The 25,645-nt window shown below is 37.2% G+C and overlaps 1 protein-coding gene across 4 annotated transcripts in view; it reads left to right on the top strand.

Moving 5' to 3' along the window:
* LOC113166071 (tumor protein p53-inducible protein 11) overlaps positions 1–25,645 on the top strand; it is a 32,057-nt gene continuing 6,412 nt past the window's right edge. The window contains exons 1-3 of one of the 4 annotated variants that reach the window (XM_026366004.1): positions 1–143; positions 3,637–3,746; positions 21,240–21,379. In XM_026366004.1, coding sequence (XP_026221789.1) covers positions 21,251–21,379 — 129 coding nt within the window. In that variant the 5' untranslated portion in view covers positions 1–143; positions 3,637–3,746; positions 21,240–21,250. The remainder of the gene's footprint in view (positions 144–3,636; positions 3,747–21,239; positions 21,380–25,645) is intronic. The other 3 variants (XM_026366006.1, XM_026366005.1, XM_026366007.1) reach the window with 3 other exon arrangements.

The raw sequence follows: 25,645 nt of genomic DNA, 5'->3' as shown, positions 1-25,645 counted from the left end.
CGGAGTGTTCGCTGCTCCGGGTTTGTGAGAGCACGGAGCTGCGATGAGCCACTAACGATACACGCTCCTTTTTGTTCATTCCGCTTTTTAACGGCGAGTATTTCATCCCGAAACTAAGTCTGGACATCGGTCTGCTTCCCAGTGTAAGTTACACCTTTATTATCTTCACTGCTGCCTTTTACACGAACTACAGTTTTACTTTGAGCTGTGTTTTCTATCTGCCAACGTCTTGGAGAGTTAACAGTCAGTAACTGCTAGCTAAAAAATAAGTCACTTCGCGCCGCTAGTTCTGTTAGAGATTTTTTTTATTTGTAATCGTTACTTATTTTATAGCAGTGTTTTGTCTGAATGATTTTGGTTAATAGCACAAAAGCTGGGGAAGAAGTTGAACCAGACCGCAGTTCAATAAATCGTAAAAACTGTAGCATTAACGTTGCTAACATTAGGAGATGGAGCCATTCATTTTTATCTGTCTGTAAATCCAATTAGCCTCATAAGTGTATTTACAGTGTGCTATAACCTCCTATTAGCAGCCGAAGGTCATCAGATTATAAACCCTCTAAAAAAATGTGTTGTCTATAGTCAACAAGACAAACTACGATGTTTCACAGTTAATGACTTACTCAAAAGTCTCCACCTTTTTGTATTACAGTAATAAACTGTGTTTGTTCTGATTAAAAGTAGGCTGTCAAGTTGGATTTGTGTTTAGTTTTTCAAATGAGGTGGCAGAGATGATTGCCTAACAGGTGGAAGAGGAATATCCGATGTGGTGAGATAGCTGTGAGAGTCATACCACACCAGAATCTGGTTATATGAGTGATGGAAATTGCACATTCACTCAGGAAAACACTTGAGAGGAAACAAAAGGAAATGGCATGGTGCAAGCCATTCATCAGAAGAAGACAGGAGACATACATTGTGGTGAGCTGTGCTGTCATATTTAAATCTTTTATTTTGCTTTACATTTTTATTAAGATTAAGTGGTATAATCAAATGACACTGACTGCAAAGGTAATGAGGTGCGGTGGAGATGGTGCCTAGGAGATGCATATTATTCAGTGTGAGTCTTAGCACTTTGGGATCGTGGTGTGTCAAGACTTGTCTCCTGAAGTGCAGTTAGGCAACGCTGCAGCACACTCAGAATAAACAGTCATGTTGCCAGTGGTGTGAACTGAGTTACAGCATAGGGTTGAGCAGTCTGTTGGGAAAAGACTCAGCCTTTTTTGTCTGTATTTCCCATGAGGTTTGTTTATTGGGTGACTGAAGTGTAAGCTTAACATCTTTAACAACGCCTAGCTGCTGAGTGTTTTAAGTGAAAGAACAGACAATCAACTGATGTACATTTCCCTCAAAATGACAACACTGCCCAGTGCATGATTGTGCATCGACATGCCCACATTTGTAATGCTGCAAGTGATTCAACACACAACACCACCTGACCCAAGAGAAGACAGGTTAAACAGAAGCCAGTAACATTAGTGAAGCAACATGGTGGCTCATACATAACTAATATCTCAAAATGTAGAGTGAGGGGGAAAAATGGAGGATTTTAATCCTCAGCATGAAGCCTTGTAAATTGCTTATTTGCTTTGTCTTTTTCATGAATCAAGCCTTTTCCCACGGCAGCAGTCGCACAGTCTTTCTCTAATTGCCTTCTGATCAGGAATCAACATTTCATCCAGGGTTTGTGGGCGGGCGGGGGTTTCTAATTGGCTGAGGACAGTGGAAATATGGAACGGGGCTTCCTTCTGTGTGCGTTGTGCCTGTGGTGACAAAGTTTTTATCTTTGTGGAAAAATAATAAAATTCAAGTGGAGTGGGCTTTAGCTGATGTCTGTTGAAGATACTGCTACTGTGTTGATGTAGCCATCAGCTATTTTTTCTCAGTTACGTGTTACATCTGTGTTTTCTTAACCAAAGAAGCTATTTTCAAACCATTAGATATTTTCACTGTTGACATGCTAGTACCCTGTCTGAATACAGAAGTGGCTCTAGTAAATGGGTCAGATCCGGCCTGATGATGACCTTTTAGACTGTTTTCTTTTTCCATGAACGGTTGTGACTGCAGGATATCGTCACCTCAGTCAACCCTTTTTTTTGCTTTTGTTACGAGCTCTTCTCACTAATGGCTCTCCTGCAGAACAGCAGTGTGGCTTTTTGTGTCACATAGAAGTAGTACACATTGTCCTGTAACTGTATCACAATACCTGTCTGACTAATGGAGGTACTATATTATATCATGACCTTCCTCTTCAAAGGGGCCAGATTGACTGCACAAGTACTATTCATGGACGTACTAGCAAACTAAGTGAAAAATAAGAGGTGTTTCTCTTTGGAAGTTTTGAACGTGTCCCAATGCTCTCCACCAGACTGGATAGAGTGTTAAGCAAGGTCTCAGTGGAGTCTGGCTATGGGGCTGAAATGCTCCTTGGAGACGTAAGCAGTAGCATATGTAGATGGTTATGTGTCATGGTGTAGTTTTTGTGAAGAGGCATTGAGGCAGGCAGTAGCACTCTGTACAGCCCTGGGCAGTCCCACAGGTCCTTCACCCACTCTTGGCATGCTGCATGCCGTGTAGCCAAAGCAGATGGTGACCTCTTTTTTTGTTTTAACCCCTCAGTGATTAATTAACACTTCCATCACAGCCCTTCAATGACACAACTATAGGTATTATAATTGTTATGGTTATTTTAAGTTCTGCTGTACCAGTGTGCCTTTGCAGACCATTGGGCTGTCAGGAGTAGTATTTATGCCGCCTGAGGTACTTGAGAGATCAAACACAGCAAGACAAGGTGATTTTTCTCTGTACAGCTGCTGTGAAGCATCTTTGCCTCAATACCTTTTTATTATTATATTTTTGATACTGAGACAAAATCCACAAAGGGTGGATTAGTCTGCATGATTTACAAGCGGAGGTCTCAGTATGACTATTGTTGCTTTTCTAATTGTCTCTATAGATTTATTCTTAGAACACCAACAGATATGATTTACTTCAGTTATACACTGGTAAGCTATATTTAGTTTCATCTTTCACTGCTGGCTTCTGTTGTGTCTCTAGGGACCAAAGTACTGTGTACCAGCATTATTGCACTTTCAGCCAATGCTTTCGTCCTTGCATCCTTGCTTTTAATTTCCTATTTTCTGGTTTGGCTGTGGGTTAACCATACAGTAGGTTTTAATAACAGTCCTACGACAGATATGCTTCTGTTCATTTAGAGTGGACAAGATTAGAAAAAACAAAGTACATGTTGCTTCAGACCTTGCTGTTTTATGGCAACGAAAGGTTGCTTAACTCATTGATTTCATCTGGGAAAGACAGAAAAGCAATTCCATTGTTGAATGGTGGCGAAATATTATGGCCATTTTCTGTGTATATTTGGCAAGTCATTTCCCTCAGGCATTTTCAGTTGTCTGCTCAGACCCATGGAAATCTCATTTTGAATTCATTATCTTTGATAACCACTCTCACTTTTGTAATGTTGTGTAATCTGGAGCTATCTTTAGGTACTTTTATCTTCTTTTTTTTTGTCTTTAAAATTGTTTCATGGGTTTTATGAAACTATTCTCATGTTTGAAATTTGCGAAAATCATTCCAAACTGTACATTTATTCTTAAAACATACCATAATTTTCAACAGGTTAACTACAAGGGATCCTACAGGAGGAAGAACGGAGTATTGGCAGCAGCAGCAGCATCCTGTTAGTGTTAGGAACAAGGTGTGGATTCCACTGTTAGTATCTGTATTCAGTAAGTATTATTTTTATCTGATGTCACAGATGTATATATTTTCCAGTAACTGACACTCTGCTAAAAGGCTTGGAGTCACTTGAAATGAAGAACATGTCAGGCTGTGCTAGTCCACTTTTCATAAAGTTGTGCCTTGGAGACTTGTTATTCTTGGTCACAGTGGAGCATTGTGCTTATATTGGCAACTTATGTGTGTGCGTGCGCATTGAGTTTATTATAGGGTTTCACATTTCCCCTATGCACTTTGGACAAAGTTGCCTTTCAGGTCTCCTCAGCAGCACTCGTCCACCACATCTAATATTTTGAATGCTTGCATAGCGTGTCTGGTAGGCTGACCTCAACTGATTTGAGCTGAACTGATAGTTGTTGCTAGTTCATTGGATTTTAGATCACTTAATGCATCCTGAGGGTCCTGGTTTCATTAGGAGTTTCTATGTTATTTAAAGAGAAAATGAGAAATTTTGGTACACAAGAAGAAAGTAAACAGTGCCTTTTGAGCTTCACTTTTTATTAATAAGTCTAATTACTTTCTTCTCTGCTTAATTGTTAAGTCTAGAAATTAATGAAAAATTAAAGAACATACAGTGATGTATTAATTTAGCTTCTCTCAACTGACCAACAGTCCAATACCAATACGCTGATTATAGCTTATATTATTATAGCTAGTCTCAGCTCTAAATTAATATTGATATTGCTTATTTTAACATTAAAATGCACCAATATCTTGAAATAGAATAAAGATTTGATAGATTACTGAAACTAGACCGGAAGCAGCTGTGTTTGTGAGCAACATAGATATCCTCCGCCCAAATGGGCTGACCACTGTTCAACAATATGTTTTTAGATGACATTTACTTGTGATGGTTTAGATAAGGATGGAATCTCATTCTTATGACGCAGTTCTTAAATAGTTTTTTGTCTGTGTAATGTACTCTGACTCTGATGATAAAATTACCAATATGTCTAGCCAGACTGGTCAGCAGTGCCTTCTCAAAGCTAGTTCAGTGCCGTTTTTATGAATGACCTGTGTAATTTCATGTGATATTTCAAATGAATTAGAACTTTACCTGATTCTTTGTCTTATCCACAAAGAATAATTGTAACTACACTGAATTTGAAAAGCAAATATGAACATAGTGGAAATATTAGTAATATCAGGGGCTCTTGTTTTGCACCATTTCACTTTTGACATGCTGCGCAGAATGACACACATTTTTAGTTCCAATACAAAATGTGCTCTTTGGCAAACTTCAGGCATGCAGCAATGTTTCTTTTAGTAAGCAGCGGCTTCTTTTGTGGTGTCCTGCCATAGACACCCTGGTTGTTCAATGTTTTACGTACTGTAGACTCAGCACAGATGTTAGCCACTTCCAATGACACCTTCAGATCTTTGGCTGTCACTCTGAGTTGCTTCTTTATCTCATTAATGAGTGTTTGTTGTGCTCTTGGGGTCATTTTGATTCGCCACCCACTTCTTGGTAGAGTAGCCGAAATGCCAAAGTAGTCCCATTTGTAGATTGTTTGCTTAACTGTGGACTGGTGAATTTCTAAAATCTTTGAAATCACTTTGTAACCCTTTCCAGCTCTATGTAAATCAACAATTCGTGATTGTAGATCCTCTGAAAGCTCCTTGTGGTGAGGCATGGCTCACATAAGCACATTATTTTTGTGCAGAGCAAGCGCAAAACAGTGTTTTTTGTCTGCCAAATTAGCTGTAGTCAACACTTCCAAACTCATTTTCTTAACAAGACTCCAGGTATGCTAGCATCTGATTTCAGTTTTTTGAGGTCATTATTCCGATACTACATACAATATACTTTTTCTTCTAGGTTTTTTATGATTGTTCTCAATAAAGTTAAATAAGTGTTGATACTCTTGACTTAGATGAAGATCAGATCACATTTTTTTGACAAATTAATGCAGAAAACCACAACAATACTTTTTGTACCTAGCTCCCCATTGTGCAAAATTACTGGAACTCAATGTCATGCACCCAAGGCACACACTCTACTGACACATAAACACATACAGTCATTTCTTTGTGGGTGTGTTAGTGTGGGTATGGGTGTGTTAGTGTGCCAGACTCTCAAACACTGTTGCTTGACATTGCTACAAAGAGCCCTTTTCCTGTTTTAATAGGACACCTTAGGTAACAGCTTTGATTCTTAACTTCCTCTCCTTGATGATAGAGCTCAACAACCGTAACACAGTGACTTTGTTAAGACTGCTTTATGGTCAAAACATAAGGGTTTTTTTTCTTAATTTTGTTTCAAAAGAACCCCCAAATGTCCATTCTTTAAAAAAAACAAAAAACCTTGGTGAGTTATGTTATTTTTAAAACTGCATCCATTAGATTTGTCAGTGATACTAGTGTTTTATGAAAGGTTTTCAGCACTTAGCGCAACAATGCTTCACAAGATTCCCCAAAGTGTTTCATTGTTGAGGTGTCTCTCTTTGTCAGAAATAAAGAGCGCATCTGCTAAGAAATTATTATATCTTCAAGAGATGATATAACATGTGAGGGAGAACAAAAAATGTATCGCTGCAGTGTAGATAAGATAGCAGGCTGCTTACCACCTCTACTAACCAATTTCCTGGGAGGAACCTTTTTTTTTCTTTGGGCTGCATGTTTCATCACATACTATTTTTGTGTTTAAAGAAAAACTGCTCACTGGTTTATTTGCATGCTTACATGTAACAAATCTTTATGCTGGGACACTAAGTTCATATTGTTTACTTTAACTGTAGCTTTGACCTTTAGTGAAATAATAACAAATTTTTATAAACCAAAATTAATATTTTGTTGGACCGGCTTTAGCTTTGGCTACGGCACACATTCACCGTGGCATAGTTCCGATAAGCGTCTGCAGTGTCACCACATTTATTCCAGTCCAGAGTTGCATTAATTTTTCTCCAATATCTATGTATCGATGATGTGAGAGTCGGACCACTGTGCAAAGTCTTCTCTAGCACTTGACAAAAATTCTCAGTGAATGAGTCAGTATATTCAGGTAGTCAGCTGACCTCATTCTTTGGGTACATAACAATGCTGAACCTAGACCTGACCAACTGCAACAACCCCAGATCATAGCACTGCCCCCACAGGCTTGTACGGTAGGCACTAAGCATGATATGTGCATCACTTCAACCATTAACATCTTTTCCACCACCACAGGATTTGTCTTTCGACATGTTTGTTTAAGAAATGAGAAGCTACTCGATGCATCAGTTGGGGTTAACTTGTTGCCAGCTAAAACGTAATCATCCATGCAGTAGAGCCAATGAGAGGCTCTTACCTATTTGCTTATTTAAATCGGGGGGGTGACTTTTTTGTGTACAGACGGTTTATATCTGAAGGAAAATATTAATAGAATGATTTCCACAATTATATGGACCAACCTTAATAGTATTTTTATATTCTATTGATATTTTGTTTGTTTGATGAGGCAGAGAAATTAGAAACTTTTTGCTATTGAAAAGTAAAATGTTTTTCTAAATGGATTAAAAACACAACCAGGCTTTTCCAAGGGAATAAATAGAATCTAATAGGGCCAGGAGACAAATGCAGCCTTTTCTCTGATTAGATATCCACCTCATTGTGCTTGAACATTAGCCATCGTGTGCAGGCATTGATCGCCACTGGCTAAGGTTGATTCCTCATTTATTTCTGCGTAAACTCAGCTGAGCCCTCATGGCATTTGCAGTGTTTAGTGAAAACCTGATTAGCAAGCAGCGTGGGTGTATTCACATTTACCAAGAGGCAGCTTTGGCATATCTGAAGATGAGTTAACAATATAGACTATGACAAAAATTGATGACCCAGTGGTAGGAATATTTTTAAGCATATAAGTTGGAAGTATCAGCTTTACATGTGTACATATTCAGAGCAAGCATCAAACATATTATTCAGCAACAGTTCCGATTTACTGGCTATGGCCTTACTGTTCATTATACTGTATAACCAACATGTGATCAAATTAGCTTCAGGTCTTCACAGAGACCGACTACTCAGCAGAGCAAAGTTCACCCACAATTTAAGTAACAGACTGTCTGAGCCTCCTTTGGCAATTAAATTTGGTTAAATATGCCTTAAATGCATTTAGGACAAAAGGGTGATTTTCCCTACATCAAAAGCCTTACACACACACACACACACACACACACACACACACACACACACACACACACACGAACAAATACCCAGACAAACCTTAGAGATATTTTGGAGAGTTAGAGCTGCTTTGGTGCTTTGGTGCAGAAAAAAAACAGTACCTCTTATAAACAAAGACTTTATTAAAACCTGTCTGCCAATCTTTAAAGTTGGCTATGTGTACTACTCCCATCAAGCTGTAGGGCATGCTACACGTCCTGAACAAGTACAAAACATTTCAGAGAAGAGATGTAATGACTTCTTAATGAAAATCACTGAAATTTTGTTGTCTGTCACCTGATTGTTTTGCACATTTATTGCTGCTCACCGTCAAACTAAAACAACATAACTCCCCTATAATTACAATATATTTGTGTTGAATGATATGCTATTTAGAAGTACTTCACATTATTATGGATTTTCTGTGTAAGGCAGAAAGTCAAGATTGAAGTTTCGGGGAGGTTACAACATGCTGCGTTCCTATTATTGATTTTCTGTCACAGAACCTTTATTTTTTGTGCTCTGTCTGCAGTGTGAGTGAAAGGCAAAACAGACACCGAATAGTAATAAAGATGGTATGTGCCTGTGTTGGAATGGATGATACTGCTGTATGTTTATGGAAGGTGCTTTGCTTACCGATGGGGGAATGGATTCAAGTGTTTCTATCATTGCATCAGAGCAGTAACTGAATATATGGTTTTGCACAGTGTGTAAAAATTGCAATGTGATAGGCTGTGTTGAATTTTATGGTTATTCCAGACTACTATTTCATCCATCCATCCATAATTTAAATAGCATATTCTGTTAAGCAGGCCTCTAGTTATTTTTGCTTCATTTAAGACACAATAAGACAAGTCTCCTAAAATGAACAACCAATTGGTTTTCTTTTTAAAAAAGAGATGGCATTCTGAGTTTTAAGGAAACATTTTCTAAAATGGAAATACAGCTACTACTAATATAAATTAATAATGTCTTGAGTTGTGCAACTTTCCGAATTACAAGTTTCAACCTAACTACAGCTCAGGGATGACATCCTCATTTACTGCATTCTTGGAGGATTTCTGGCATTTGAAGTAGGCTAAAATTGGCAGGTATAAGGGATAAAAACAAGAATCCACACGGACCAGAGTCCTCAATGGTGCAATGGCCAACCCAGTAAGTCTTCTTACTGAGTTTGTTGCTTGTAAAGTCTGAGTGGGTATTTTCATTGCTTTTACAAGCTCTAAGTGAGCTGTAAAAACGGGTAAATGTTTCTAACTGAACAACAGGCAAAAGCTGTCATTCAGTTTGCAAATCAACATCAGTCCTGATGTCTACTTGATCTACTAAAATCAGTAAGTACAATGAAATCTGTACTGAAATTTGTTCAATGTGAGTAGAAAATGAACAACCTGAGTAGCATTTCACTGTTTGCTTACCCTGTTTCTCTGTGCATGCCATCTGTAATGTAAACTTCTTTTTTTTTTTTTTTTTAAAGGCAGATCATTATGTATACACAGTCACTTATCATGTAAAGGGTCAGTCCACACTGTTGCTAAATATTCAAGTGTCTGACAGCAGAAGGTTTACTCGGTCTAGTGCCCTGAAGTTGCAACCACAAACAAATGTAGATGTTGGTGGGTTTTATTGCGCAACCCTCTTGTTTCCTCATTTAAACATTATAGGCAATATAAGTGTGTTTATTGCTGCCTGCCGTGCGTGTATTATAGCCTCTGAGATGGTGAGAACAGGATTATATGACAAGCTCTATTACACATGTTCAAGAGAGATAATGAGATACCAGAAATGCAAACGTATAACAAAATGAACTGAGTTGCTAGAGGCCAAAATATATTACATGTTGGAAACTTTAAGGATTTCTTTTTGACTTATACTGAGCAATTAATTCCACGTGAAGAGATCCTTAGTGACGCAAATTGAGCCATCAGATGAGTACTCTTCGTCATTCGGCAGAGCTGCTTAGCAACCAGGTAGGACTTTAGCAATGAAGACAAGCTGAATAAGGAGGGTCCAAGTCGAAGGCTTTAAATAGCCATATTGTGGTACCTCAGATCAATCTTCTGAGAAATCAACATAGTTTTATTTCAAGATTCAAAAGGTTATTTATCCCAGAGGGAAATTGTTTAAATGTAATGTGATTTGTGCTAATGGTAGTATAATTCTAGTAAGAAAGGTCAATCAATAATGTAGCACATACTAATATATTTTTATGTGTCATGACTTCAGAAATCAGCAGATATTGCTCTTTAATTGCTGTTCACAGCCTCTGGCTTCAGGAGGTGGGCAACCACACAGCCACACTGTTTCAGTTGCTTTATCACTGACTCATTGGCTTGGAAAGAAAGTAAATGTCCCAAGCCCTGTGGGTTTCCTTAGGAACACAGAAACAGATCTGCTTTAGTTTTAGTAATTGAAGAATTTTTTTTTCCTTCAGCATGATGATCAGCGAGATCAGAAAAGCAGAAAAATGTAAACAAGACAGTTAGAAATATGGAGGAAAAAAGGAGAACAAGACAGATGAAGGTGATTTTTCCCATTCTACAAATATGTGCCGTATTTGGACGTATTTAGTATTGGAATATAATATACTTCATATGCAAAAGAAGTAAGCTACATAATGTGAAATTATTTTGCGCGTGTGTGTGTGTAAGAAAGCACGAGACAAACCACTGGTAACCACTGCCGTAATTTTTAAATGCCACAATTACCAATTATTACCCATTACTAAAATACTTAATACTTAATACAAAGCAAAGCTTAAATAATTTTTAAAGTTTACACCACAGTTGCCTGGTTCTATTTTGAGTTGATTGTTAACACACAACTTATAAAGAGTTTAGCATAAGCTTGTAGTAATGTAATTCACTTTAAGCCAGAAAGCTGCAGTCACACTACCCTTTTTACTGTAATCGTGTTTTGTATTGTGAAAAATCTGTAGAGTTTTATTCACTAATAACCATTTGCTGTGCGTCATTAAAGCCTGCCTCATTAGATCATTTAATTAGTCTTGGTTAACAGTTACCCTGGACAACAAGCATTTGACATCTGGTATTTCTAGCTACCTGTGACTCTAAAACACCAACAGGGCCTTTATTTTCTGACTTAACTCTGCAGAGACATGTAACATTAGCAATGAACCATCCCTTTATAGTTTTAAAGTGAAAAGTTTTGTTTGAATTTTTTTAAAGCTGTAGTTTGTGCTACTTTTGAACTGACTGGATTACACATAAAGGCGTTTCTGACTAGGCTACAGTATTTATTCTAGTCTTATTGTTATAAATAGGGTTGACAAAGTACTAGAAATAGAAATACTAGTATATTGCAACACAAATTAACAGCACCACAAACTACGTCTTCCAAAATTATCAGTTTAACACAACTGAAAATCTTCAGTAAAAGTTTTGCTGCTTGCTATGCAATTATAATTATTGCATATCTTAAAATCATAGTGACAATGAAATTATATACCACTGTAGAGATGAGCAAATCAATAATAACCCTGTTAGTCACTGGGTAACAGTAAAAATAATAATTATATATAAGTAGTAATAATTATGGGTTGGCTGTTTCTCACAGCATGAGTACAGCCGAGACAGAGCTTCGAAGCTTTGTGTCAGCTTTGATGGTGTGCACATTTGAAGGCAGGACGTTTTTCTTGTCTTTTGTTCTCCATGTGTGCTGGATCTCCTCTGATTATTTAGCTTCTTGGAGAAGATTATTCACCTCCCAGCTGCGTGTGCATTAGGTGTCAAATCTGCTTTACTGCATTTTTGCAATTTCTGTATTATCCTGTCAGCGAGCCTGCTGTGTCAAGATGCCTCCAGAGGTCCCAAACGCTTTCTGGCAGTGACTACTACAGCCTTCCTACATTAATCCCCCACATGGGCCTTTTATAGCACCACCTGTCTTTAATGCACCCTATTATATATTATAATAGGGTATATATATATATATATATATATATATATATATATAAAACGCAACACCGATGCAGCGGTGGTTGTTGTATACCGAAGATGCGGGTTTAAGATCAGAAGATAGATTAATATGAGACAGAGGTTCAAAATCTTCAACTTTTATTTGATGGCTTTTATATCTACATATCATAAATAACATAGCACTGTGATCTTTTTTATCAGATCACCCAAATGTTAAGTGAACAAAAGTACTGGAACATATAACTGACAGATATTTTTGTAACTCAGCAACAAATAGCTCTAAATGACTACTCTTGTTTTTGGCCTTGCATTTGTTGTTGAAAATGATGAATAAACATAAAAATTAGAGAGATGTCTGTAGGTGAAAAGCAGGCTATTTTAAATCTGAAAAAAAAAAAACAGATGACAGAAGGATTGTGAGAGCTGTAAAAAAAAACCCAAAAAAAACAAAAAAACATAACAACTTCCACAGAATAGGGGTAAAGGTATCACAATACTCTATTCGAAGAAGACTTCATAAGCAGATATATAGGGCGTCACACAAAGAGTTGCAAACCCCATTTGGGCGAGCCACAGGGGGCCAGGGACGGCCATCCAGATATCTGAACTTCACATATAAAATCAGAATTATTAATTAAGATTAATGATTATTTATTATAATACAGTGCTTCTGTCCTCACACCAGTATACAGGTTATGGCCTAGCAGCGAGGCTTGCATAGTGTCTGTCTGGCCTTACTCACCACTGAAACGCCCATGTTTTTTTGTACGCTCCAGGGATATTTTTTCCGTCCTGGTCCGTTTGAAAAAGCGTTAACTCCTCAGCTGTTTAAATCTGTGTAAAAGCTGATGCAAACTTTATAACAGTATATGCAATAACTGATCTTATTCCCTGTGTCACGATGAGCTTTCTGGCTTCACAGAGAATAGAATAAGTAATTAATGAAATCTGACATAAAACATCCCAGATTTCTTTCTGCTGAGCAGACACGAAGGCTACGTCGAATAAATGTCTGCTGTCAGTCAGTTTGTGCATCTGCTGTCTTTTTGTCCTGCTGACAGACTGACACATCACAGTTCTGATGACAGGGACGCTTAACACAGGTTGGAGGTGGTTTAGATTGAATGCGGTGGTGCTTAAGTAGCGCTTAAGTGCCACACACATTTCAGTGTGAATTCTCAGTAACAGTTCTGTAGATTGTAATGGGAACTAGTATTAATGATATTGCCAAACTAGCAACAACAACATGAATGAATAAAGCTGGCACTGTACCATCTCTCCCACTTTCTCCAGTGGCTGGTGTGATGCGAGTTAGGAGGATCATCTTGCAGCAAAACAAAGATACAAAACACATTGCCAAACCAACAAAGCACTTTATCAGAGAGTAAAAAATGGATTATTGGCTGGCAAAGTCACTCATCAGACCTTATTTCAGCTGCTTAAGAGAAGATTAAAGGACGCTGCAATAAGAGCCTGGAAATGGCATGTGGAAAGGAGAAACCAATAATTTAATGATGTCAATGATTCAGAGGCCTGATTGCAAACAAGACATTTGCAAACAAATATTAAAGTTTTACATCAATTTACTTTAAAACTACCTATTCCTATACTTGATCTGATACGAAGGTTTCTATGGTCTGTGTTTTTATAAAAGTATCTAGATGTTAATATCATCAAATAAAAACTGAAATTCTGAACTTTTGTCTTATATAATATAAGTAATCTTTTAATCTTACACATTAATGTCTATAGCAAAAACAAATTAATTGATGTAGCCAATCCCTCTTGTAAGGGACTGTGTATGACATCTACTCACTCAAAAATATTTTAGAGGAAAACAGAGTTTCATACAGTAACTCCACATTTAACCACAAAAACAAACCGTTACTACAGTTATGACTTTGTACGCCTCATGAGTTTCTAGTGTATTTCTAGGTGTTTAGAGGAAGCTGTTTGATGTCTTGTGTAATGTGATTTTTTTTTTTTCTTTTTTTTTTTTACTCCTAGCACCTATTGCTTGCTAGGACTAAGAGTTGATACAACAGTGCTCAAACCAACCCTGCAAAAATAATGTATTCCAGCTTATTTCCCTCTTTGTATTTATGAAGGAGTAGTTATAATGCATGGAGGATACATGGGTGCCTGCCTCGACCAAAATGAGGGACCAGCAGGGAGTCAACAGAAAGCCAGCTGGACCTCTATACTGTGAACTCAGTTATTATCCACAGTGGGAATGGCTGAGGACAGTCATAGGACAGTGCCTGGAATTATTCAGAGATTGATATCCCACTTTATAAGGAGGGCTAAATGTAGAAATCACAACTGTAATACCAATAAATTTGAAACTGGTTTTTGAAACAGATTTGCAAAAACATTTCCCTAACAGATGTAGTACTACCATCTCATTACTGTGTCACTGTCTACAGGGATTCTCAACTTTGTAGGTAATTGTGACTCCCCAAAGAGCTTCAGTACCCAGACTGGCAAAACTCTTACATAATCACATTGGAGAAGGTCAGTCAACAAGAGGGTAAATTCCTTTGCTGCGTGATGTAATAAATTAATATTAGTTAGGGAAACTCCAAGTCCCAGGAATCATTAGGACTTCTTCATTCCATGTTTACTGTCCCTAGATAATTTAACAGTATTAATCTGTTCAGCTCGGTACAATAATCCATTGACAGTAACTGAGGAGCAGTTCTCTCTTCAGACCACAGACGTGGACAGATTGCCTCTGTGTTGTGTAGAGTACAGTTTCCAAGTCATGCATTGCTGGCCTGATCTGAATCAAGATAGGAATTCACTGGCTTCTCCACTGCCATTTGTTTATCACTAGCTGTCATAAACACTGCTTTCTGTGTTCATCTTTTTTCTCTGCCCCTTTGCCACAACTGAACGTCATTTGTAATTTCCACTACATCAGAACTACTATAGCATCTTTCAGGCAGCAGAACCATTACTTTTGGTGATTTGCGTTTCAAGCACCCGTGGATAGTTGGGTGCATCTACAAGATCTATCTCTCCACTTACACAATCTAATCTCTGTTGTATCTCTGTGGCCAGTACTGGAGCTTTACTGACGTCACAGTCAACTGAGTGTGTCAAATGTGTGATCGCACAGACCACAGGAAGAGAAATGGCTCAATTTAAGACTTGTCATGTTCATCTGTCAGTTGTGGTGCGTCTGTATAACATGAGGTGTTTCTGATCTTACAGTTCATTTAACAAATTCAATGGGTGACACCTGTATAAAATTACAATCATTATAGTATAACTGCACCTTACTTACAGTGTTATTTCTTTCTTCCGTAGTATTCTTCTGTGGTTTATTCAACTCTATAATAAAATGTGTTTTGCCATCCACTGTGGGCAGACAAATGAACACTAGATAATGCTAAAACACTACTGTATACATAGCATGATACACAAACACTAGAGTTATGAGGGTATTACAGCAGCCAGTGTGTCACCACCTTGTATGAGTCTTAATATTTAAGCTTCTGCTCTTAGCAGTGCCTAATTGGAGCTATAATGACTTTGTTGAAGCTGTAATGAGGTCCATTCTTCCCTTGCTGTCTAAATTGACTGTTAATGAAGCACAGAACACACTAAAAGCCTTCCACTAGCACTCTTTTGTTGTTCCTGCAGGCATTTTGTTCTATTTAATTCAGTGTTAGACAAAATAGGAATATTGTGGAATTGGTTTATACAGCAATGACAGAGCCATACAAGAGTTTTATCTACAGAATCAAATACTTTAAAATGACTAAAAGCAGTGTTGTGTTCGTCACCAGTGTATGTATTGCTTGATAAAAGTTCTTGATGTGAGTATTGTTTTTGTACTTCTTGTCTGTCACTTTTAAACTTTGCAAGGAAAAACATGCCTTTAGTTCAGTTCTGACAGATACAGACCTTTTTCTGTTGCATGAATAGTAAGAACTGGAATGCAGGGGTATAACAACATAAGATATAACATATTATTCTCTAAGTAGTTGGGACAGTTTGGGGTTTTGAAATAGAAATATTTAATTGAATATTAAAGATTTTAGAGAAATATATGTTGGATTGAGAAAACCATTTGGGACAAATCTTTATTCATAATATTGCAAAGTACAATCATATATTTTCTCCTGCATTTCTATTCTGTGGTAACTCTACTGGTGCTGCAGATAGATATATCTATCCATAAACAGATATTGTAAGAATTTCCTGGAGGTTGTGGGAGTGATTCAGTTTATTATTGCTGAGTATGTATCTGAGGTTGTTGAAGAGATTTCGAGCTCAGTGATTTCAGAGTGGAGTTATCACAGTAACCCAGCTTCACCTACCCTGGGGCACTAGACAGTCATGTTGGCCTGCATCAAGGAAAACTTGTACTCTTGTCTTCCGCAGTGATTAGACGTGGTGACGCATAATCAGAGATGAAGTGATTTGGTAACACAGCTCCAAGTTCTCTTCAGAATAATTTTCCAACTGCTTTGCCCAGCAACAAACACGTTAACTAGATCGCTGATGACTGCTTTTCACTGCATAGTAATGATGCAGTAGTAATGGCAAGACATGATTTGGTCCTTGTTTACAACTCCAGCCTCAGCGGCAGAGGCATGGCTTAGTCTGTTGCACAGACAACACAAACAAGCACCTCTTAACACTGTTAGGACATCTGGAATCCAATAAGTGTCAGAGATGCTAGCTCTAATTCCATCAGAATATGGGAGACTGGATCCTCATGTCGTCAGCTTAAAGTTATACTGCGCTGAAGCTCCAATATTCCTCAGGACAGTGAGAAATCCAAACCATTAATAGTAACCATTAGAGGTAGTACATTCACTAAGGTCAGCAGATTATGGACAGGAGACAAACATTTAATTGAGGATTATCGGTTTGCGATTGTTTCTTGCAATTGTTGAGTAAAGGTGTTGCTTTGTGTGTTATCTCCTCTCAGCACTTTGGTGCTGCTAGATATCTCGAACATGGTTGCGAAGGGATTTAGAGACTATTGGGCAACTGTGTCTCGTTATTTATGGCAAAGAGGAGGAGATGAGCAGGCCGTAGAGTGTGCTTCTTATTTTGAGTAACACATTTGTTCACAGTTGCTCCATCACACCCACTCTCTGCTTTGTTCGTATGATACAATTAATTTTTACACAATGTCTTTCTAGTCACTGACCAGATTTCTCTAGGAGTTCACACCTTTTTTACAATGTCTTTTTCCTATGTTTAGCAGCTTTTCATTTCCAAAGCACATGTTCTCTCACAAAAACTGCAGAAGGAGCAGAGAGATTGTTGTTTGTTACTGTTATTGCTGACTCAACTCCTGGTTCACTCTTCACTCCAGGTGGACTAACCTGGCAATTTTCTCTCACACATCAATTAACATATAAGTTCTTCTATGACTCTTTTCCTTGCTTGTTTATCCCACAGGGAGGTCAATGCAGTGATATTCTGCAAAGACATTCTTACACATTGAAAGTGAAAGGCAACTGTCTCCTTACACGAATAACAGGCTTTCCAGAATACATACTGTACATCTGTATTTTTTCTGTTTTAGTTGGGATATTACTGTTAAGTGTTTTAGTTCTTTCAACAAATGTATGATGGAAATGGAAAATAGGATTTCTCAAATAGAAATTGCATATAGAAACTATCCTATTTTCCCCAAAAAAGCTGGAACTAAATAGTGTTTGACACTTGCATCGTAAGTTAAGAGACTACCCCACAGCTGTAGAGGACTTTATGACTGGAATTTACAGGAATATTTGTGCTGTCACTGGAGAAACATATCTCTTCTAGTAATCACAAAGACTATAGATATCAAGATTTTAACCATTTAAGGCCTTTTTGCATTGTAACAACAAACCAACCCTGCAGACAGCTCCCAATCCTTTGCACACTTAATAAGGTCTATCTGGATAGCATCTCGATATATTTTCCATGACTTCCATAACAATAGTTAAAGATTGGACTGCTTCAATTCAGCTTCTCTTTATTCATCCTCTACAGCTCACTCAATAATTCATAATTACCAAAATTATACCTTGTTCTCTTTTTAACTCTCTTTCCAGGCGAGAAAGTAGTTTGGTTCACACATACTGTATACACTGTTACTTTTAATTGTAGTAGTTATTAAAACGACCAGCTAAATGTCTATATTTGAACTTTAAAGAGCTACTTAGTCCCTTTTATTAGTCTTATTAGAAAAGCATTTACCTACTTCACTTGAATGAATACAGATCAAAGTCTCCTAATTTGTCCTAAAACGTCAGCTCTGACAGCAAGGAGAACGACAGCCGAGTCCCAGTGGCTCTTAGCAGAGACCTCATTATCAAAGGTGGTTTCAATCATGAAAGGTGCTTTCAATAATGAAGAAGCAGTTGGTCCATTGGTAGTTGCTAGGCAACTGCATCAGCATTACGTTGGCAAGTCAAGAAGCACTGGTGGGGAGATTCAAAGGGAGAAACATGCAAGGGTATTTTAGCATGTGGGAGAAATATGTGATTTACCAGTGCATGCAGTGAGGTGTATTATTTATTGCTTTATCAAAGATATTGATGGGGTCATGGTGGGGAAGTGCATTGTGCATCCATTTTTAAGGGACTACAGTGTCATTTATGTAGTTTGGTATCATCTATAGAGATTTAATACAATGCATGTTTGTGCCTCAGACAAGCTTGCTTGTTGTGACTATTCTAATAGATGGGCATGATTTCACCTAATAATTAGCCTATTTTAGCCTGAGAAAAATCTATCATGACAATTTTTCTGCAAGTGCATATATATTAGGCATATAAACAATCATATAAATGTGTCATGAAATGCTTCATTACCTTAAATTTAGTGAAAACTAAACTTTTCATATTTTGTTGTGAAGTGCTTTTTGTTGTGTTTGCTTTTTTAAAGCAAAAAGTTTTGCCTATTTTTCTTTGATAATTGAGTTTAAAAAGTATTAAGTTCATACTGAACTTCTAGTGAGACTATATACCTTTTTAAAAACATACATTGTAAAAAAAAAAAATGGAAATGAATTCTCTGCCCCAGTTGTGAGAAATAGGCTTGACTGCATATTTACTGGTTTCCCTTCACTTTTCTTTTTACTTCTGAAGTCCATGTTCCTGCTGATAGTTACAGAAAAGGGACAGCCTAGTGTTGCATGCACTGTGTGGGCATCCATGTGGAATGGTTGACAACAGAAGCCTGAACACATATTCTGTAACCTTAACTGACCTCTGCAATCCCATCTATGCATGCTACTACATGGGAATGTTGCCAAGCTTTCCAATGGGTTTCTGAGACAGAAGTGTCCTAGCAGACATTGTAGTTCCCACCTGTTTTCCCTCTCAAACACATATGGGATGGCAGGAAGAGTGTAATAAAAGGAAAAAGCTATAAAATTGTTACAGTCAGCAAATCATCACATTTGAGATACTGAAACCAGCATGTTCGATAAAATTTATCTGTCAGTTGGATAAATTATATTAAGTTAAACTAGCTTTTCAAAAAATAATGTAATTAAATTGTAAACAACTAGTGGAATTAAATCCCCTCTGTCTGATATTATAGCTATAATAGATATCATCCACTATTACGTTTTTATTATTTTCTGTTCTCTAATAAAGCACAGCTCTTAAACATTATTTGTTTATTCTTACTCACTATGTGCCTCTAACTGTGACGATACACTTCCCATTTGGCACTTTGATTTGTTTCCTGGTAACACTGATTGTTTTTTTCCCTTTCCTGGGGACAAGCCTCTCAGTTATTGGTGCTGTCCTCATCCTTGGGAGAGAAGTTCAATAATTGCTCTTGTTTTATTCCTCTAGAGAATTGCCCTGTGGAGTACCATCAATTTTTAGACAGGCTGCCCCATTATTAGAGTGCGTGCGTGCGAACACATTTTTGGAGGCCTTTTTGCTTCCAGTTGAACCACAGTAGAGGTTACATGTCGATGATGATCTCACTTGATTTGACTATTGCCTCTCCCCATTGAATTCACAGGCACCATTCATTAACACTGATCAATAGGACCATCACATAGTATCATGCTATCACAGTTAACAAGCAACATAGACAGAAAAATACAAAAGACATGCATAAAGTTGGTATTTATGTTAATTTACTTTATTATTTCTAGTTTTATGCACTCTAATAAATACTGGAGGACATGAACCACTGAAGCTTATGCAAGAGAATGTTGGAATCAAAGCTCTATTGTTCAGGTTTTAGAAAATGTATGATTTATGAAGTACAACAAGAGTTCCTTTCTCTACAGTTCAGGTTTTTTTTTATTACACTAAAGCTATCAAAGGTCACTGGCTGAACTACAGAACTTTTAAACATCACTCTGTGTCAAAAATAAGAAGAAAATATATGATGAAATCATTATTGTAGTAAAGGTTCACGTCTGGTTAGAACATGTTGGTGTGTTGACTGTGCAGTCGTTATCAGTTTAGCTCATCTCTGGTTGCATACGGTGAATCCAGAAAGGATTCACAGTGCTTAACTTTTTCCACATTTTGTTATGTTACAGCGTTATTCTAAAATAGATAAAATCCATTATTTTCCTCAAAATTCTACAAAAATACTACATAATGTCAAAGTGAAAAATGTTTTTATTGTTGCAATTTTATTCAAAATAAAAAAACAAAAAATCACTTGCACATAAGTATTCACAGTCTTTGCTCAATATTTTGTTAAAGCACCTCTAGCACCAATTACTGCCTCAAGTCTTTTTGAGTATGATTGTACAAGCTTGGCACACCTATTTTTGGGCAGTTTCTCCCAATGTTTTTTTTTTTTTGCAGTACCTCTCAAGCTCCATGAGGTTGGATGGGGTAATTGAGCATTGGTGCAAACCCATTTTCAGATCTATCCAGAAAAGATCTATCAGGTTTACGTCTGGGCTCTGGCTGGGCTACTCAAAGGCAGAATGTTTTTTGTGCCCTTCCCTACATTTGTGCCTTGATACAATCCTGTCTCGGAGTTCTACAGGCAATTCCTTGGACTTCATGGCTTGGTTTGTGCTCTGACATGACCTGTTAACCAAGGGATCTTATATAGACAGGTGTTTATCAAAATGCCTGGCTGGCCTACAGGACATGTGGCTTCTAGTCTGACTTAAGAGGAAGGCTTTATGGGTTGTCTGTTTTTGCTATACTGGTGGTATGTAATTGAATTACATAAGTCAAGTTTTTAAGGGGATTATTTGTAGATTGGCAGGTACCTTCCATTAGAATTGTGTTTTCTTTTGAGAGAAGGGTAAAAACAGAGGAAAAAAAAAAAAAAAAACATGGTTTTACTTGGTCTGGAAACTCTGAATGAATATCTTAATATTTTTATTTTTGTATTTTCTTTCCCTTTCTCTTTCTGTTTAAATAATTGAACCATTTCCATCCATTTCTATGTCAGGTGTATGTGCAATGGCATCAAAACCTCATCCTCCTCTGATGAAGAAACACAGTCAGACAGACTTGATAAGCCGTCTGAAGAGCCGGAAGATCCTGGGAGTTGGCGGCGAGGATGACGATGGTGAAGTGCACCGCTCAAAGGTCAGATCACTTTACATATTCCAGTCATTTGTATGCAGTATGGGGAGTATTGCAGACAACAAAGTCAACTTATTAATTATAAAATTACATAGCACCATACTTATTAATGTTATTCTATTCTGTATTATTTTACAAAATTTCCCTGAAGACATAAATAAAGGGTTATCAAACAAAACCAAACAGCAGAGTTATAAATTTATAACTCAGCTGAAACCATGTAAGTGCATGTGTTAAACCATTATCAGGCAAATTGATTAAATTGCAGCATTATCAACCACATATGCATTCATAAACCCAGAGAGGAGCTTTGGATTGCTTTTAAAAGCTACAATGGGCATCTAATTGGCTCATCACTCTCATAGTGTCCCATTGTGTGCATTTGCTCCCTATGCATCAGTGAATCTAGATCACGTAATCCTTTCAGCTCCTGCAGCTCTACTGAGATATGACTGGCTCCCCAGGAAGATTCGTTGCCTCTTGCATCTTATATATTACATTCTGCACGTTCATATGGATAGTTCACAGTGATTTATAAACCAAATCACGACAGCATACATGCTGGTTCACGCAAATAGACAAAGAACATGCTAAACTCGCCATATTCTCATATTCATGCATCTCAAGCTCCACAGACTGACAGTTTCTTGTTTCATTTAACAAGGATCAATATCAAGATACCAGTCCTTTTCTTTCTTTATCAGATTGCATTAGAATGAGCATAGGCAGAGCACACTGTTCCTCACTGAAATATTAATCAGGCAAGTGGGAGAGGGGAAAAGAACAGAAGAACGCAGGCATACGGTTGGTGGCTGATGGCTTGTGATGAGATGTCTGCCCCCTTTTCTCAGCCCTCCTGAGTGTTTGTTTTCTCTCTGTGTGTTTTAGCAAGGAGCCTAACCTAGACATCTACCACACAGGTCCCTTTCCCAAAGCATTCGGATTCAGACAAGATATATAAACTGATAAAGAGACGCACGTAAAAAAGATTTGTTGTGATGTGAACATTCTTGGGGTTAGACACTGACTCTACAGATAGAATGGTGATCCATCATCTGCATCTAACACAATACTTTGGTAATTGTGGTATATTGTGTGTGGTGTTTTGAATAATAGATTTCCCTATTTAACTGTGACATTGACCCTAATTTAGAAATTAAATTGTTGCTCTTACAATGTAATTGTTCCCTTGCCCCTCCAGTATTGTGTTGTTACTCTTGAGTTGTTCCATTTATCCTTGTTTGTGTAAAAGAGTCCCATGGGATCAAACTGTAAGTCTTGCTGCATAGTAAGAGTTGGTTAGGAAGGGAAACGGTTGTCTTTATCCCTGTGGTCCCTGTAAACAAAGGAGGGAAGTGCTCCTGTAGTCCACTGACTCTCTCTTCCTGCTTCTTTTCCTGCTTAGAGATAAGAATGCAGTTCCTATTACTCATATTCCAGCAAGGCATTGTGTGCCAAGACATATTACCTTTTTTGCCTGTTGTGTTACTGACAGCATATTTATGCCATATTTAACTAACTTGTACATTACTTAGTCAGCTAAGGCCATGTAGCAGTAACTAAGCTCTGGCAACAGGAGGTTAGCCCTTCATAAATAAGACGTACCACAATGTTACATGTATATATTTATGTTCCATGAAATTAATACTGAGACAAATGAAATGGTGATTACTATCTCCTTAAACTGACATCACAAACTGTTAACATTCATCAAAAGGATAAACAGTAATTTTCAAATTAATAATACAGCTTAACAGATCATAGTTGCTGATCATTTTTATTGCTAAAAACTCTTTTAAAAAAAACTGGAGTAAACACCTGTCCGTGTCTGTGAAAGTGGACAAAGAAAGTTCCACAAACAAACAAATAGCGTAAGAGTTAATCTATCACTCCATGGATTTAAGGCCAAGGTGAAGATGCTGAACATGGGTTGTGACAGTCTTACCTCCATACAGTAGTCCCAGAATGTTTCAGAGCATATTCAGTAATACAGAGAACCACAAGAGAAAAAACTCAAAAACTGCAAACTAAATCACAATATTGCTCCAACGAAATTTAGGTATTTTCCCATATTGTTTGTTCAATGTGCAGCCATCATATGACAGCGATACAGATAGGTTACAAATTTCAGGTTGGTGGATAATAGGTTACACTATACTCCTAAATATTCTTCATGCTTTCTGGCTGGAAATGACTCATTGTTTGCTCAGTTTAGCTGACTGATAGACGACATAGTCAGGCCACAGCAGCTGTGATTAAGCTTCTGTCTCCAAAAACAATATTGTATATTTCTTCCTTTTCCTATTGCTCTCTCTCTCCCAAACTTCCTTCCACTGTATTCCACCCCAAGCCAGCTACGTGCCATCAGTTGACGCTCAGTTCCCTATGAGTATTTCTCATGCCGGTCATGAATATTTATGCTTTCCTGTCAAATAACAGCCCCCGAAACCATGGCAAAGGAAGGCCGATTCACCTGGTCATGTGATCACAGCTGGCAGGATCACATTCATGTACAAGAAGTAACTTCACATATGTTGTTGTGTATTGTAAACATAGCATATGTTTTGCAGAAATCAGTGGAGAGTATATTTGATGTAGATGAACCATTGTAGCATTAGCGAGTTAGCAGCTGGCAGCCTTTTATCACTGTGTGTTTGGTGCATTCAGAGACGGTGCGAAATGTAGGTCATTCGTGTTTCAGAACTGTCAGAGCCTAAAGGTCTGCACTTTCAATAAGACCCTCTGTCCAACTCCCCAGAATGGCAAAAAATAACACCTTTCTTAATTAAGTCCACTATGGTTTTTATTTACTGGTAAGTTAACCAAATAATTAATAATCTCATCAAAAAATAACCAATAGATTAAACTGATAAACTGTTAGATTAATTGACTAATTAACAAAATAATAGATTCATTAGTAGCAGTAGTAGTTTTTTAATGTGTAAAGTAAAACTTTCATCAACTTCTTTCCTTTTAATTTACATCTTTCTTGTGACATCATCAGAAATTATTTATATTTATATTTATATTTATATTTATATTTTAGATCTTTCCCTCTCTAAAATACATAATGATATTTCTCATTTCATGATTTGATGGAGGCACTTTTTGAAAACAGTTTTTGAAAAGGCTTACTAATACTTGCATGATAGAGAATGATCAAAAGACAAAATGATTGTCAACCCTTGAATTTTTCTAGTATTTAACATTAATCATTTTGTTTCATTCACTCTGAGATTCCGCAGGCTTATCAAGCAGAAAACTACTTTCCAATTGGTAGTGAGATCTCCGTAAACACTGCTAGTCAGAAAAATGATTCATCTTCCTTGGATGAGGGGTTTTCATGCTTCAGTGTATTTTTAGTTTCAGTAATGCTATGTCTAACTGCAACACAGCAGTGTTTGGGGGAAGGCTGTTAAATGATGAAGAGAAATCATTGATGCTAGAGAATTGTGATACTGTAAGACCTGAAGGCTTTCTATGAAGGAGTTCAACTTCTCAGCCAGCCAAAAATTTTAATTTTTCCGTCTGTTCAGGCAGAAAACTGGATTCATTTTTCCAGTTTACGTCCCTGCCCATGTGTATTTAAAGTCTTAATCTGAATTTGTCAGCAATATCTCTAAGCTTTTATCACCCATTAACATTACTGTACATAGACTTACATCCGTACAGATAGATTTATGTATTGTATCTCTACACGTACAGATCTACATACAGTAGATTGGATTATGGAACCTGTTAACTGTGCCATTGATAGAGTTTTTAAAGAAAATTTCTTAAATACACCTTCCTTATGCATATACACAGAGCGTATTAAATAGTACATTGCTTTACCCCACTGATTTTAAGTGGTGTAAAGGCCAAAAACAATCCATTAATCTTTTGCTTATTTTTAAATGAGATAATTGTGATCTAATAAAATGATAGATTGTTTTTCAAATTGTTTGTTTTGTATGGATAGTGACATAAAGTCCTCACATTTTTTTAACTGAAACCAGCATATGTTTGACATTTTTGCTTGATAAATAACTGATTTTCCTTGATGAAGTATTTCAATTCAACCATGCCAGCATACTAAACTACATTTGCCATGCTGCCAATATGAGACTGAACAGAACAACAACATACAAACATACTAATAAATACATTTGGAAGCTTTAAATTTGTGTTTTGAGAGACATTTGCTTTATTAGTATTCCAGTATCTTCTAGCATCAGCGATAAGAGATGCTTATCCTAATAGATAGATTACAAGGTAAAACATTTCAGT

This window comes from Anabas testudineus, chromosome 6 (genome assembly GCF_900324465.2).
Source record: "Anabas testudineus chromosome 6, fAnaTes1.2, whole genome shotgun sequence".
Taxonomy (NCBI): domain Eukaryota; kingdom Metazoa; phylum Chordata; class Actinopteri; order Anabantiformes; family Anabantidae; genus Anabas; species Anabas testudineus.
The sequence above is the reverse complement of the archived record's forward strand: the minus strand, read 5'-3'. Positions and strand labels throughout refer to the sequence as shown.